This window comes from Hemiscyllium ocellatum, chromosome 33, assembly GCF_020745735.1.
Source record: "Hemiscyllium ocellatum isolate sHemOce1 chromosome 33, sHemOce1.pat.X.cur, whole genome shotgun sequence".
In the NCBI taxonomy this organism is placed as follows: domain Eukaryota; kingdom Metazoa; phylum Chordata; class Chondrichthyes; order Orectolobiformes; family Hemiscylliidae; genus Hemiscyllium; species Hemiscyllium ocellatum.
The window spans coordinates 7,414,480-7,427,557 of record NC_083433.1 but is presented as its reverse complement, the minus strand read 5'-3'; the positions used below and the strand labels follow the sequence as shown (position 1 = coordinate 7,427,557).

General features: G+C 38.5%; 1 protein-coding gene across 2 annotated transcripts in view; it reads left to right on the top strand.

Annotated features, from left to right (window-relative positions):
* Positions 1-13,078, top strand: part of LOC132831386 (kinesin-like protein KIF18A) — a 69,321-nt gene that overhangs the window by 33,649 nt on the left and 22,594 nt on the right. For both annotated transcript variants that reach the window (XM_060849504.1, XM_060849506.1), the window contains exons 10-13: positions 6,585-6,747; positions 9,871-10,035; positions 10,521-10,642; positions 12,098-12,345. In XM_060849504.1, the coding sequence (XP_060705487.1) occupies positions 6,585-6,747; positions 9,871-10,035; positions 10,521-10,642; positions 12,098-12,345 (698 nt within the window). The remainder of the gene's footprint in view (positions 1-6,584; positions 6,748-9,870; positions 10,036-10,520; positions 10,643-12,097; positions 12,346-13,078) is intronic.

Below are 13,078 nucleotides of genomic sequence, written 5' to 3'. Positions count from 1 at the left end.
TTAATGTAAAAGAATTCTATTCTCTGTTTTTTTTTCTTTAAAGATAAGCCTGAGTTCTTTGAGATATTATGAATAATATTTCGCCTTGAGTATGGGCAGCCAGGATAGTCTCTTGAATTATGCAAAAATGATTTACCTAAAATTGCTGATTCTACAAAGCACTGGTGAATGACAAAGATAATGGGAACTGAAGAAAATCAGAATTGTCTTTCATTTAAATAGGGCTTTTACTATAGTGATTTTAAGTAGGACTTTTAGTAATTTAATATTTGCATTTTTATGAAAGTAAAGGATTATGGCTATTTCTAAATATTTTTAATGTTTCTTTCCTAAATTAATTTCTAAACAACCACTCTTGTTGCCTTCTGAAAGTGGTGACTACTGCTGAACTACAGTTCTAATTTTGCTGTTCCGTTTAATCCAAATGACTATCCTTTGTATGTGAAATTGAACTACAAATGTTGTGCAGCATTGATTGTAGAATTAGAAGCCTGTCACCACTGAAACCAAGCTGCAGCCTTTTTGCTGATTAATCAGTGCGTAGCAACCTCACTGATGCAGTCATTCTGAATTACCTTCAGTGAAGATAGATCATTCTACATACCAATCTCTGTGAATCTAGCAGGTTATTATTTGGAATGCTTTGGGAGCTAATGGTATAAATCTTACCCAACTGGTAGCTTCTGTAAAAGTAAACGGAGAAAGGACTTCAATGCTGGTGCATTTCAGGCCAGCGGAGCTCTGTAATAATCCCTTTTAACCATTGTGCCATAGTAGGGTGAGTAGCTGATATTTGAATCATGCATCAGCGTAATCATAACTACTCGCAGCAGAAAGTCTTGCATACAATGCATAAGATTCACCTGTGCAATGTAAAGGACAATAGCAGTAAATGCATGGGGATACTCAGACAGCTACTTTAGGACTCCTGACCTTCAGAATCACAATTCCTCAGGCTACTGTGGCCCCTATATTCTTAAATACATAAGGGCTTTTCAATTGAAAATATCTAAGACAAGACTAAACAGTGCTAAATATGGAAGAGCAAATGTGTTGATCCTGCTGTTCTGTTGATGTTAGCTCTGATGGTTGAGAAACACTTTTTATCTGTTTCATCCATCAAACAATTGGATAAGTGTTGATTTTGCAGGCATCAAACCTCAGGTTGCTGAGGGAGTAGGCATGTGGTAAAGGTGATTGCACTCTAGTTGTTTAAGGCATGTAAAGAATGTTGCAGTAGATTGCCCAGGTGAAGAAGTTATTTTACCGTAGAATGTTAAGATGATTGATTTTGGAGTTGGAAGTGGCCTCAGAACCCTGAAGGGACTGCATGTAGACAGGTGAATTATTATAATTGGCGTCAACAATTCCTGAGAATTTGAGGGATAAAAGGGCACTCATTAATCAAACATCTAACCTTGATGTCCTTTCTTCCTTGTACACTATATTCTTAGCTGGATGCTAAAAATATTCAGCTGAAGTCTGCATTAAGCATTCCAAATGACTGCAGACTTGACTGCTGAAGGTAAGCATTACTGCAAACTTATTGAGAGTTTGCACAGGCCTTTCTGTTCAGCATCAGGTTAGGCCCTGACTTCAGATACATCTACAATATTGCAGCTTCCATTGCTTTGCACAGCTGCTACAGCTACAATGCAAATACACCCTTGAGAGAACTTGGCATGTCCCAGGTTTTTTTTTTAAACATTGTTGACCTTTGTCAGCTTTTGTCCCAAGTGCCCATGATGTTGACTAAGAGCATGGGAAAGTCATCCCCAAGTCTACACCAGCACCACTTCAATAAGTGGCCTGTGGAGGTGTTGAAGAATACTTTCAGCTGACATAATGTTCTCGTTGACGCTTTGCCTTTAAACACAACTACAATTGACTTATCAACTGAGGAAGAACTGAAGATGTTGATGGGAGTCCAATGTTCGAACTAATTTGTGCGAATATGTGGGTATTGTTGTAATTGTGCAAACGATCCATGAAAATAACTTGACTATTACATCTTCCAATGCCTACTGATTGATAGCTTATGCTCGCCCAACTGGCAATACTCCGAGTGCTTGATTTTACCTGCAAGTTTAACCTGCAGCTAATGAGGAACTGTACTATTCCATAATTATATATATTTTGCTTTGGCAAAGCCAGTACAGTCCGGTCTGCTATAATGCATGTTTCCTCAACGCAAATTGGCTTTAACGTGATTAAAGAATTTAGACCGTTATTTGCAGAACACAAACTTGCCTTGCCTAATTTGGTTATAATGCGATTTCAGTCCCATTAGTTTAAATGGAACGGCTATAGTGTGATTTTCTTATAATGCATGATTGCATTGTGTTAGATCAGAACCGACTGTACTGTACATTCATATGGTTTGATTTATTTAAGGAAGATCAGGAATAAACATACAAGTACATAAACAAGGAGCAGGAGAAAACTACTCACTATCTTGTGTCTGCTTTGGAGAGGGTGCAGAGGAGGTTTGTCAGGATGTTTTCTGGTATGGAGAGTGCTAGCTATAAGGAGAGGTTGAGTAGATTAGGATTATTTTCATTGCAAAGAAGGAGGTTGAGGGGGTACCTGATAGAGGCCCACAAAATCATAAGAGGTGTAGATAGGGTGGATAGCAAGAATCTTTTTTCCAGAGTGGAGGACTCAATTGCTAGGGTTCACAAGTTCATAGTAAGAGGGGAAAAGTTCAGGGGAGATACGTATGGAAAGTTCTTCACGTAGAGGGTGGTGGGTGCCTGGAATGTTTTGCCAGTGGAGGTGGTAAGGGCGGGAACGATAGCGTCATTTAAGATGTATATTGACAGATACGTGAATGGGTAGGGAGCAATGGGAAATCGATAATTAGAAAATAGGCAGGTTTAAATAGAGGATCTGGATTGGTGCAGGCTTGGAGGGCTGAAGGGTCTGTTCCTGTGCTGTAATTTTCTTTGTTCTTTGCTCCACCTTTTAATAAGGTTATTGATTTGATTGTAACCTCAAATTGGGGCAGTGGTTGGACTGACTCTTATTGGAGGTGGTTATTGCCTGCCATTTGTGTGGTGTGAATGTTACTTGCCACTTTTAAGCCCAAGCCTGGATAGTGTCCAGATTTTATTGCATGTGAACATGGACTGCTTCAGTATCTGAGGAGTTGCAAATGATGCTGAAAATTGTGGCAAACAGCTACACTACTGACCTTATGATAGAGGGAGGACTATTGATCAAGCAGCAAAAGATTGTTAGGTCTAGGCCACTACCGTGAGGAACTCCTGCAGAGATGTCCTGAAGTTGAAATGACTGACGTCCAACAACCACCCACCATCTTTCCATGTGCTAGGTATGACTCCAAGCAGTGGAGAGTTTGCCAACAGCTATTGATTTCATTTTTGCTAGGATGCCACACTCTCAAATACAGCCTTGGTGTCAAGGTCATTACTCCTAACTCCCCTCCAAAATGTAACTCTCTTGTCTACTTTTGAACCAAGGCTGTAATGAGGTCAGGAGCTGTGTGACCCTGGCAGAATCCAAACAGCATGTCGCTGAGCAGGTTTTTAGGGAGCAGGTGCTGCTTGATAGAGCTGCTGAGGACACTTTCCATCACTTTACTGATGATCAAGAGTAGACTGACGGTGTGATAATTGGCTAGGATGAATTTGTCCTACTTTGTGTACAGGACATGGGCAATTTTCTACATTGTTGGGTAGATGACAGTGTTGTAACTGCACTGGAAGAGCTTGGCTAGGGGTGCAACAAGTTCTGGAGCACAAATCTTCAGTAGTATTGCCTGCTGTGCTTTGCCAGCACCACTCTAATCTAGACTCTAGATTTCTAGCATCTGCAATCCTTGTTTTTACCTAGTTGATTTTAACCCTACCACGAATCTTCTTGCAAGGATGCCTGCCTTGAAGAAGTTTTCCTCTTACTGGTATGTTGTCAGGACCCAAAGCCTTTGCAGTATCCAGTGCCTCCAACTGTTTCTTGATATCACGTGGAGTGAATTGAATTGGCTGAAGACTGATAATTTATGATGCTGGGGACCATTCTAGGAGACCGAGGTGGATTGTTCACTCTGTACTTCTGGCTGAAAATTGCTGCTTAATGCTTCAGCCTTGTTCTTGTGCTGATTTGCTGGGCTTTTCCATTATTGAGGATGGGGATATTTGTGGAGCGGCCTCATACAGTGACTTGTTTAATTGTCCACCATCATTCATGCCTGGATATGAGAGACTGCAGAGCTGGGGTTGGATCTGTTGGTGGTGGAATTGCTTAGTTTTTCTATCACTTGCTACTTATACTGTTTTACATGCAAGTAGTCTTGTTTGGTAGCTTCACCTGACTGACACCTCATTTTTAGGTATGCCTAGTGCTGCTCCTGGCATGCCCTTCTGCACTGTCAGTTGAACCAGGATTGATATCCTGCTTTGATGATGATAGTTGCATGGGGGATATGTCAGGCCATGAGGTTGCAGATTGTGCTGGAGTACAATTCTGCTACTGTTGATGACCCACAGCACCTCATAGATGCTCAGTTCTGAGTTGCTAGATTGGTTTTAAGTCTGTCCCATGTATCACAGTGACAATGCCATACTATGCATCTACAGTTGCTTCACTATAGGACAAAATATAAATTGAGAAATGTTGGATGCTGGTAAAATGGGCAGTTGTCAGGCTGCATTTTGACCATATGGTTCAGATGGGCCAGGGGAACATAATAGATTAATTTTTAGAGCATAGAAGTGATTGCATCTTAGAGAAGTAGCTTGTTGAACCTACCAAGAATAGGCCATTTTAGATCAAATAATGTGTAATACTAGGGGATTAGTAAGAGATTTCATAGTTCAGGATTCTCTGGGGGATAGCTATCATAACATGGTAGAATTTCAAAATCAATTTAAAGCAGAGTAACTCTGATTTCAAACCAGTGTCCTCAACGTAGTGGAGAATCACAGATATGAAGAAAGAATTCCTCAAGCAGGTACAGCAACAGGTGACTAAAAAGCTCATGAGGATGGTGAAAATTGATTATGAAAGTAAATTGGCCAGAAATATAAAAGCGAATAACAAAAGATTCCATTATTAAGGAAAAAATAGTAGATCATTTAGAAAAGCTCAATGTAACCAGAATGAGCATGGCTTTATTAAAAGGACATTGTTTGACAAATTTGCTAGATTCTTTATGGACATAACAAATAATGCTGATAAAGGAGAACCAATAGATTTGATTTCCAGAATGCAGATGAAAGGTTATTGCACTGGATAGGGGCTAATCTATATTAGGTGTAATATACCAGCATATATTGAAGATTGGTTAACACACCTGAGGTAGAGTTGGGCTTGATGGGTCATTTACAGGTTGAAAAGACTTAACTAGCGGATTGTCACAAGGTTCAGTCCTATAACCTCTAATGGACAGATTGTATTATATCCAAACTTGCTGGCAACACAAAATACGTGGGAGAGCATGTTGTGATGAGGACATTTAAAAAATCTAAGAGAATATAAAAACAGTGTGTGTGTGTGGGCAGCAACTTGTTAGATTAAGTTTAATGTAGGAAAAAGTGAGGTCATGCAATTTGGTCGGAACAATCAAAAGGTAAACTATTAAATGGAGAGTCTCCTCAAAAATGTGCAGTGCAGAAGGATCTGGGTGTTCTTGTGCATTAAACTCAAAAAGGTAGCAAGCAAGTAATTAAGAATATAAATGGGGAATTTTGGCTTCTAGTTCAAAGATTGGAGTTTAAAATTGTCTTGTAACAAGAATCATGGAATCATACAATACAGAAGAGACGGAATCTGTACAGACAAAGGTATACTACCACCTGCACTATCCCACTTTCATGCTCTGGGTCCATAACCTTGAATGTTATTATACTTCAAGTGCTCATGCAAATATTTTTTAAAGGTTGTACTATATACAATTTTGCTCCCATATTTAAGAAAGGATATACTAGCAGTGGAAGCAATTCAAGAGTTTCTGTGACTTGGTTCCTGGGATAAAGAGGTTGATTTATCATGAATAGCTAAACAAGCTAAACTTTTATCTGTTAGAAACTAAAAGAATGGTTGTCTTGTCAAAACATACAAGATTCTGAGGTGGTTTGACAGGGTTGATATTGAGAAAATGTCTCCACCTATGGGGAATCTCAAACTAGGGAAACAAAGCAACAGGACAAGAGGACACTTATTTAAAATTGAGATACAGTGGAATTTCTTCTCCCTCCTAACCCAGAGAGTTATGAAGCCGAGATCACTAGAAGTATTTACAAAGGAGGTAGATACATTTTTGATATCTCGGGGAGCTGAGGTCTATGTTGAGCTGGCATTGAAGAGGAGTTGATGCCTGGGGATAATCATCTGAGTTTACCTAATGGCAGAACAGGCTTGAGAGGCCAAAGGGCCTATTTGAAGCCTTCAAAGCCAAAACCAAGTATTCTTCAGTTTAATACTTATCAAATTACCTTAATATTTGCATCTTTGAGTTTATCAAACCATCATTTCATCAACTACAATTCCTTATGTAAGTTACAGAGCAAATCCGCCATTCTGAGAACAATTCCAAACTATTCTTTTCATTTCTCAATATCCAGCTTGGTGAAATCTTTCCAGGAGGTTTTTGCTGATCGCCAAATGATTCAAAAGAGCTATTTTGATTTGGAAGCACTTGCAAAAGAAATGGAACTGAAAACATCTTTTCGATTACGGGACCAAGAGAGAATTAAAATACTTTGTACTGAACAGAGATTGGAACAGGTAAGGCTTTCCAGATTAAAATGGAATCCTTAAATGACTGGATAATTGCAGTTAATGGCAACAATATGCTGGGATGTCTTTGCTGGGACTTAATAATTAGATACAATAGTTTTTCCTATCTCTAATATTTGCCATTAATTTTGAATAGGTTTTATACAGATTGATTCTTTACTCGATCATTTGTTACAACTGTGACAGGAACAATGTGCTGATAATCATTATAAGTGTTTGATGTATTCACCAAAATAGCCAATTACATAGAAACATCGAAAATAGGCGTAGGTGTAGGCCATTTGTCCTTCAGGCCTGCTCTGTCATTCAAAATGGTCATGGCTGATCATCCAACTCAGTCTTCTGTTCCCACTTTTGTCCTGTACCCTTTGATCTCTTCTTCTTGGAAGCATTCAATGTTTCAACTTCAGCTTGCTGTGGCAGAGAATTCTACAGATTCACCACTCTAAGTAATTAAATTTCTCCTCATCTCAGTCCTAAATGGCCTATTCTGCATCATTAGTCAATGACCCCTGGTTCTGGACTCCACAGTCACCGGGAATATTCTTATAAATTCCAGTGAATGTAATCTAACTAATCCAGTCTCTTTTCATAGATCAGTCTTGCCATCCCAGGAATCAGTCTCATGAACCTTTGTTGTACTCTGTCCATTGCAGCACATCTTTCCTGCGATGAGGAGACCAATATTGCACACAGTAGTCCAGGTGTGGTTTCACTGAGGCCTTGTACAATTGCAGCAAGACATCTCTGCTCCTGTCCTTGAATCTCTTGCTATGAAGGCCAACAGACCATTTGCCGCCTTCAGTATTACTGCACCTCCATGTTTATTTTCAGTGACTGGTGGGCAAGAACACCGTTTTTACTGCATCTACCTCTCTTCGATCTCTGTCGACCTCAGGGGCTACTTTACAGAATAAGGAGACACTCATTTAAAAGTGAAATGCAAAGGAATGCCTTCTCCCAGAGGGTAGTGAGTGTCTGGTATTGTCTATCCCAGAGAGTTGTGATAGGTAGATCACTGAAAGTATTTAAAGAGGAATTAATAGATATTTAAAATAATGAGAAGTTGAGGGATATGAGGAGCTGGCATGAAAGATGATTTGAGGCCTGGGACAGATCAATCATGGTCTTATAGAATGGTGGGTCAGGCTTGAGGAACTGAATGATCTTTATTTCTCGATGAACATGGTTGTGAGTTTGGAAGGTGCTATCAAAGGAGTTTTGGTGAATTTCTGCATTGTCTTGTAGATGGTATACACAGCACACATGAATTTCCTTACTACTTTTCCTTACTTTCTTCTCTCTCATAAGAATATAATTCTGCATCCTGGCCAAACAGACTTGTTTACATTTTTGCGCTGAATCTTGATTAGTCACTTGTGAAATAATTATTGGATTTGGATGTTGAGAAGGATTTGCTGTTTCATAGAAAACAATTGAGATACTACTCACATAATATTCATAGCTCCTATTGGTTGTTTTGTTCAGAATCATTCAGATTTTAGACTTATGTATTCAGGAAACCACAAAGTTATCAGTAAAATAATTGTTAGGAGCTTAGGAACGCTTAAAAATGGTTAAGATGGTAATGAAATTAGTGATTAAAATAAAATCGTACAATCAGGAAATTATGAGGCATCTCATTCTGTCAGGGAGTACTGGATGGGATAGAAAACAATTTCCCAAAAGAGATGATAGAAATCACTGGCGATCAAACCCATTTGCCGCTTACATTTCTTTTTAATATTTAAGAAAATAAAACAAAATAGCAAAATTGTGCTCTTCGTTTCATTTATAATACCTTTGATACGTACCTATCAGTATATTCAATTCACAGCTGGTGGAAAATAATACCATACTAAAATATGGCTATAATTAGTAGGTACATGTATCCTGTACGCTTAAAAGCCAACATTACAACTGCTGCCTGAATTAAATTCTGGATAGTCATGATGATACGTCAGAGCTATTAGATAAGTACAGTTCAAGGCGAATAGCTATCAAAAAAGATTTGCCTCTTTCGTGTCCCTTGCTACTCCATAGAATACTTCCGCATCACTCAAACATTATCCTGCCCAAAATAAATAAATAAACAAATCAGCATGTACATCTACTTGCTGCAAGGACTGCAGCAAAATTCATGTGCACTGTATACCATCTGCAAGACAATGCAGAAATTCACCAAAACTCCTTTGACACCTTCCAAACTCACAGCCATGTACACGTAGAAATACAAGATCAAAGATACACCAGCAAATTTCCCTCCAAGCCACTCACCAGCCTGATTTGAAAATACATTGTCGTTTGTTCAGTGTCACTGGTTCAAACTCTGGAATTCTATCTCTAACAGCATTGTCAGTCTACCTACAGCACAAGGACTGCAACAAGTTCAAGAAGGCAACTTACCACCACCGCTACCACCTTAAGGATAACCAAGGGCAGGCAATAAATACTGACCCAGCCAGCATTGCCCACATCCCATGAGTTTAAAAAAAAGATGCAAAGGATATTGCTAGCTTCAGTACTTGGGTCACTATCAAATTGTCATAACAATTTAATTGCCATTGATAAAATGCTACACAGCTGGAGGTACTGTCTTTCAAAAGAGACATTGAACTAATGTTCTCTTTATTCTTTTCTCAGCTGAGTGTAAAAAGATCCATGGCACTATTCAGAGAAGAGCAGAACCGCTCTCCTGGACAATATTTATTCTTCAACAAGCCATAGGAGAAATCAGTTAATTTGCTGTGTACAAATTGGCACACAGTTTTTCTAATTCTACAACAGTAACATCAATTTCAAAGCCTTTCAATAACTTCGATAAAATTTACAACATTCTGAGTATTCAAAATATTTAACTCCGTTCCTTAACTGGTTGCATTGTTGTCCATAGTAAGTGTCTCAGATTAAACCAGACTGTTGTATCCTCAGTGACATATTTGACAGTGAATAGCTCTTGCACTAAGCGCTTAAAAGTTTTAGACAATGCAATACAATTCTAATTTAGTGGTTTAGATATTTTGCCTTTTCTGAGGCTAAGAATGTTATGTGAAAATTTTGTGAATGAATCGATTACAATTTGCAATAATTCTGATTGTTCTAACTGCACAGGCTTCCTGTAAATTTGAACGTAGCCAGGCATCCTCCAATAGGCGCCGTGACTACCTGCTGGAACAGATGCAGCAAGTCGAAGAAAAGCTCAAAGAGAATGGGAGCCTCCTATCCGAGATGGGGAGAAAAATAAGTTCAGATGGAAGAAGCCAATCAGTGCCTCAGGTATGAGAGGGATCAATTGCTGTTGAATTGGAGTCATACGCCGTCCTCCTGGTACTTTGAGCTAAACAACTTTTAATAATTGTTTCCTGTTCCATTGCTTAACTTGTCATGTCAGCATGAAATTTGGGGGAGGTTTACAATATTGAGGCAGACTAAAGCTTAAAGGTACTGTGAAATCTTTCAAGTCAGGCAACACCACATTAAAGTCTGGGAACTATTTGTTATTTAGATTTGGCTCCTGCTGTTTCTGAATGACATACTAAGCAGGAAGTTGACAAAAGTGCCTCCAAATAAGGTGAATTCTGAGGTGGTGATTCTCGTAATGGAAATTCTGGAGAAGACTCCGGTCCTATTACTTTTATTTTCCAGGCTTAAAAGTGTATTTACTGTATGAGACAAAAGCTGCAGAAAGCAATTATGCTTCTAGAAAATGAAAGGTACCATGACTAGTACATTAATTTTTTTCAAAATTTATTGATGAACAGGTCTTGAAATTGAGTTTGCAGAAAATTCTATTAGAGTCGGAATTGAACAGCTTAAAGCAACACAGTGAATACATAACCCAACTGATGATGCTACAGGATCGAGACCGTCGACAGACAGAAAAGTAAGGATGAATCAGGATGACCATGGCTTATGTGGCATACTAATTTGGTATGAATGGAAAAGTCTCAAGCTTGATCCTGACCATAGCTATTCAGAATGTTGCTTAGGAAATGAATATAAACAAGACTTTTTGTTGTTGCATGGGATATGAATGTCACTGGCAAAGATGATGTTTATAGCCCATTCCTAAATTGTCCTTGAACTGAGTTGCTGTAGGTCTGGAGTCTCATCTTGGCCAGACTATGTAAGGGCAGCAAATTTCCTTTCCTAAAGTGAACCAGCATGTTACTTTGTGGCTGGGCCAAGAAGTTTGAACTAATTCACCCACTCTACTTGAGGTTGAACCCCAGTCCTAAGCATTACAGCTAGTTGTATATTGTGCTATTTGATTTTTTTCTTTAGCTCAATCACTTGTAAAGTCTCCAAATTGGTAGTCATCCTGTATTTGAGAGGATGGCGAATTCCCCAACACTTCTTCCCGGTAAAGATAATTGGCCACTGTGCCAAAGTTTAATAACGCAATTGGAAAGGACGCAGTGACCCAATCTGATTTCTATCTCACTCCGAACTCCATGCTCACGCCTCCATCCACATTACTCTGAAAGGATGCAGATCACTGCTCTCAAAAGAGATCCCGACCACCTTGTGAAATTTGAGGCTGATTAATTCCGCAGTGACGCAATCTGTCTTTGCTATTTTCGCATACCAACTGTGTTACTGGGTGTGATCAGTATTTTCTGTCAATTTCTGTTTGATATTCGCAAGGATGTGGATCAGGTACAGCCCAAGCCAGACTGATTCCTTTCGTGAAAGGATATTCTTTATGATTAGCTCAAATTATTCTCCGTTAAGTGGTAAGGTGATCAGAATGTAAAATGAAAACATACTGTGAGGGGAAAAAAAAGCTATAAGTATTGAAATTCTGAAAGGAAAACAATGCTGCAAACTCTTTGAAGCAGCATTTAAAAAGAATGGACTTGTTAATGTTCTGGGTGTGGCCCCATTGAACGGGGAGGATTTTGCTAATGAAAAATGTACAAAATGAAGGGAACACAGATAGAAAGAAATGTAAAATCCTATAAAATGTTTAAGTTAAATACATGAGATGATTAAATTAAAATTGTTCAAGTAAAAAACCAAAGGGACCATAATGAAAAGGGAAATCACACGTCAGCACCATGTCATTTTAAGATGTAAACAGTCAATATATTACATTGATTGGCTGATAACTGCTTACTAAATTTGAGGAATGAACTGCAGTGGAATTCCCTATCATGGTGAGTGGTGAATATGAAAATACTGGCTTTTCAGATTAGTGGCAGAATCTGATCAAGGACAAATTGTTCCAGAGATTAAATCCTAGCCTCTTACGAAGATGTGAGGGAGTTCTGAAAGAGCTGGATGTCATTGCAGCTGACTAATGGAACTGATTGCCACTTTTTTTTCTCAATCTTAGGTTAGTGATCACTCTACTGCAGATTGTACGTAAACAGTTTTACACACTGAAAGAAGCTAATCTTGCGACTGCAGAGACACTAACACAATTCAATGAGTTGGAGCGCCTTGTACGGGGAGAGAAAGCTGTTCTATGGGCAGATCAAATAAACACTGATGAAAGTAAAGAGAATCAACAATCAGAAATAACTGCTCTTGCTACATTTTCGAAACTGAACATTCTACCTGAAACATTTTTTGAAATTACTGGTAAGCCTCTTTCCTCCTCACTTTGTGTACTGTACCATATCTACATACATGTACATACATGAGGAAATATTTTTGAATCAACCTGTTTAGAGATGACATTACATGTCTCTAAAGCAGGTGAAACTTGGCACAGAGGTAAGAATATTACCACTTTGCCAGAAGTGACCTTCACAAGTAAGTATACACTCTTAGAATTATATAGCTGTACAATATACCTCCTTACAACTTAATTCATTGTTTAAAAATATGTTTTTTCCACCTTTCATTATTTGACCTCAGTTGACTTGGAATTCAATTCTCACTGGTAAATTTGTTCATCTCATTTTTAATCACCATTTAATACCCTGTTTCCTGATTTTTATCACTTGCAGGTGGCTTAAAACTCATTATTGGGCTTCTGAAACAAGTATATTTCAAGGCATAGGTTCCTCATGTCCTTTTGTGGAAGCATATACACTCATCATTTCTGTTAGTTATGTATAACCTAGAGTTGTGGTGCGTTATGACATGCGTTAAATGGCTAAGTTTAGTGTGTGACATTTTCTATTAACCACAGTCTAGCCTTCCTCCAAATTGCCACCTTCATATGTCACCCTTTTGCATGACAAATTTGTGAGGGTTAACAGCGCCCTGAAGTGTTAATTGCAACTTATTTAAAAGTGGAGTATCTGTTTTCTGTTAAACAGAACAACTGCTTTAAAAATATCTTATACAATTTTTAAAGGATTAACAA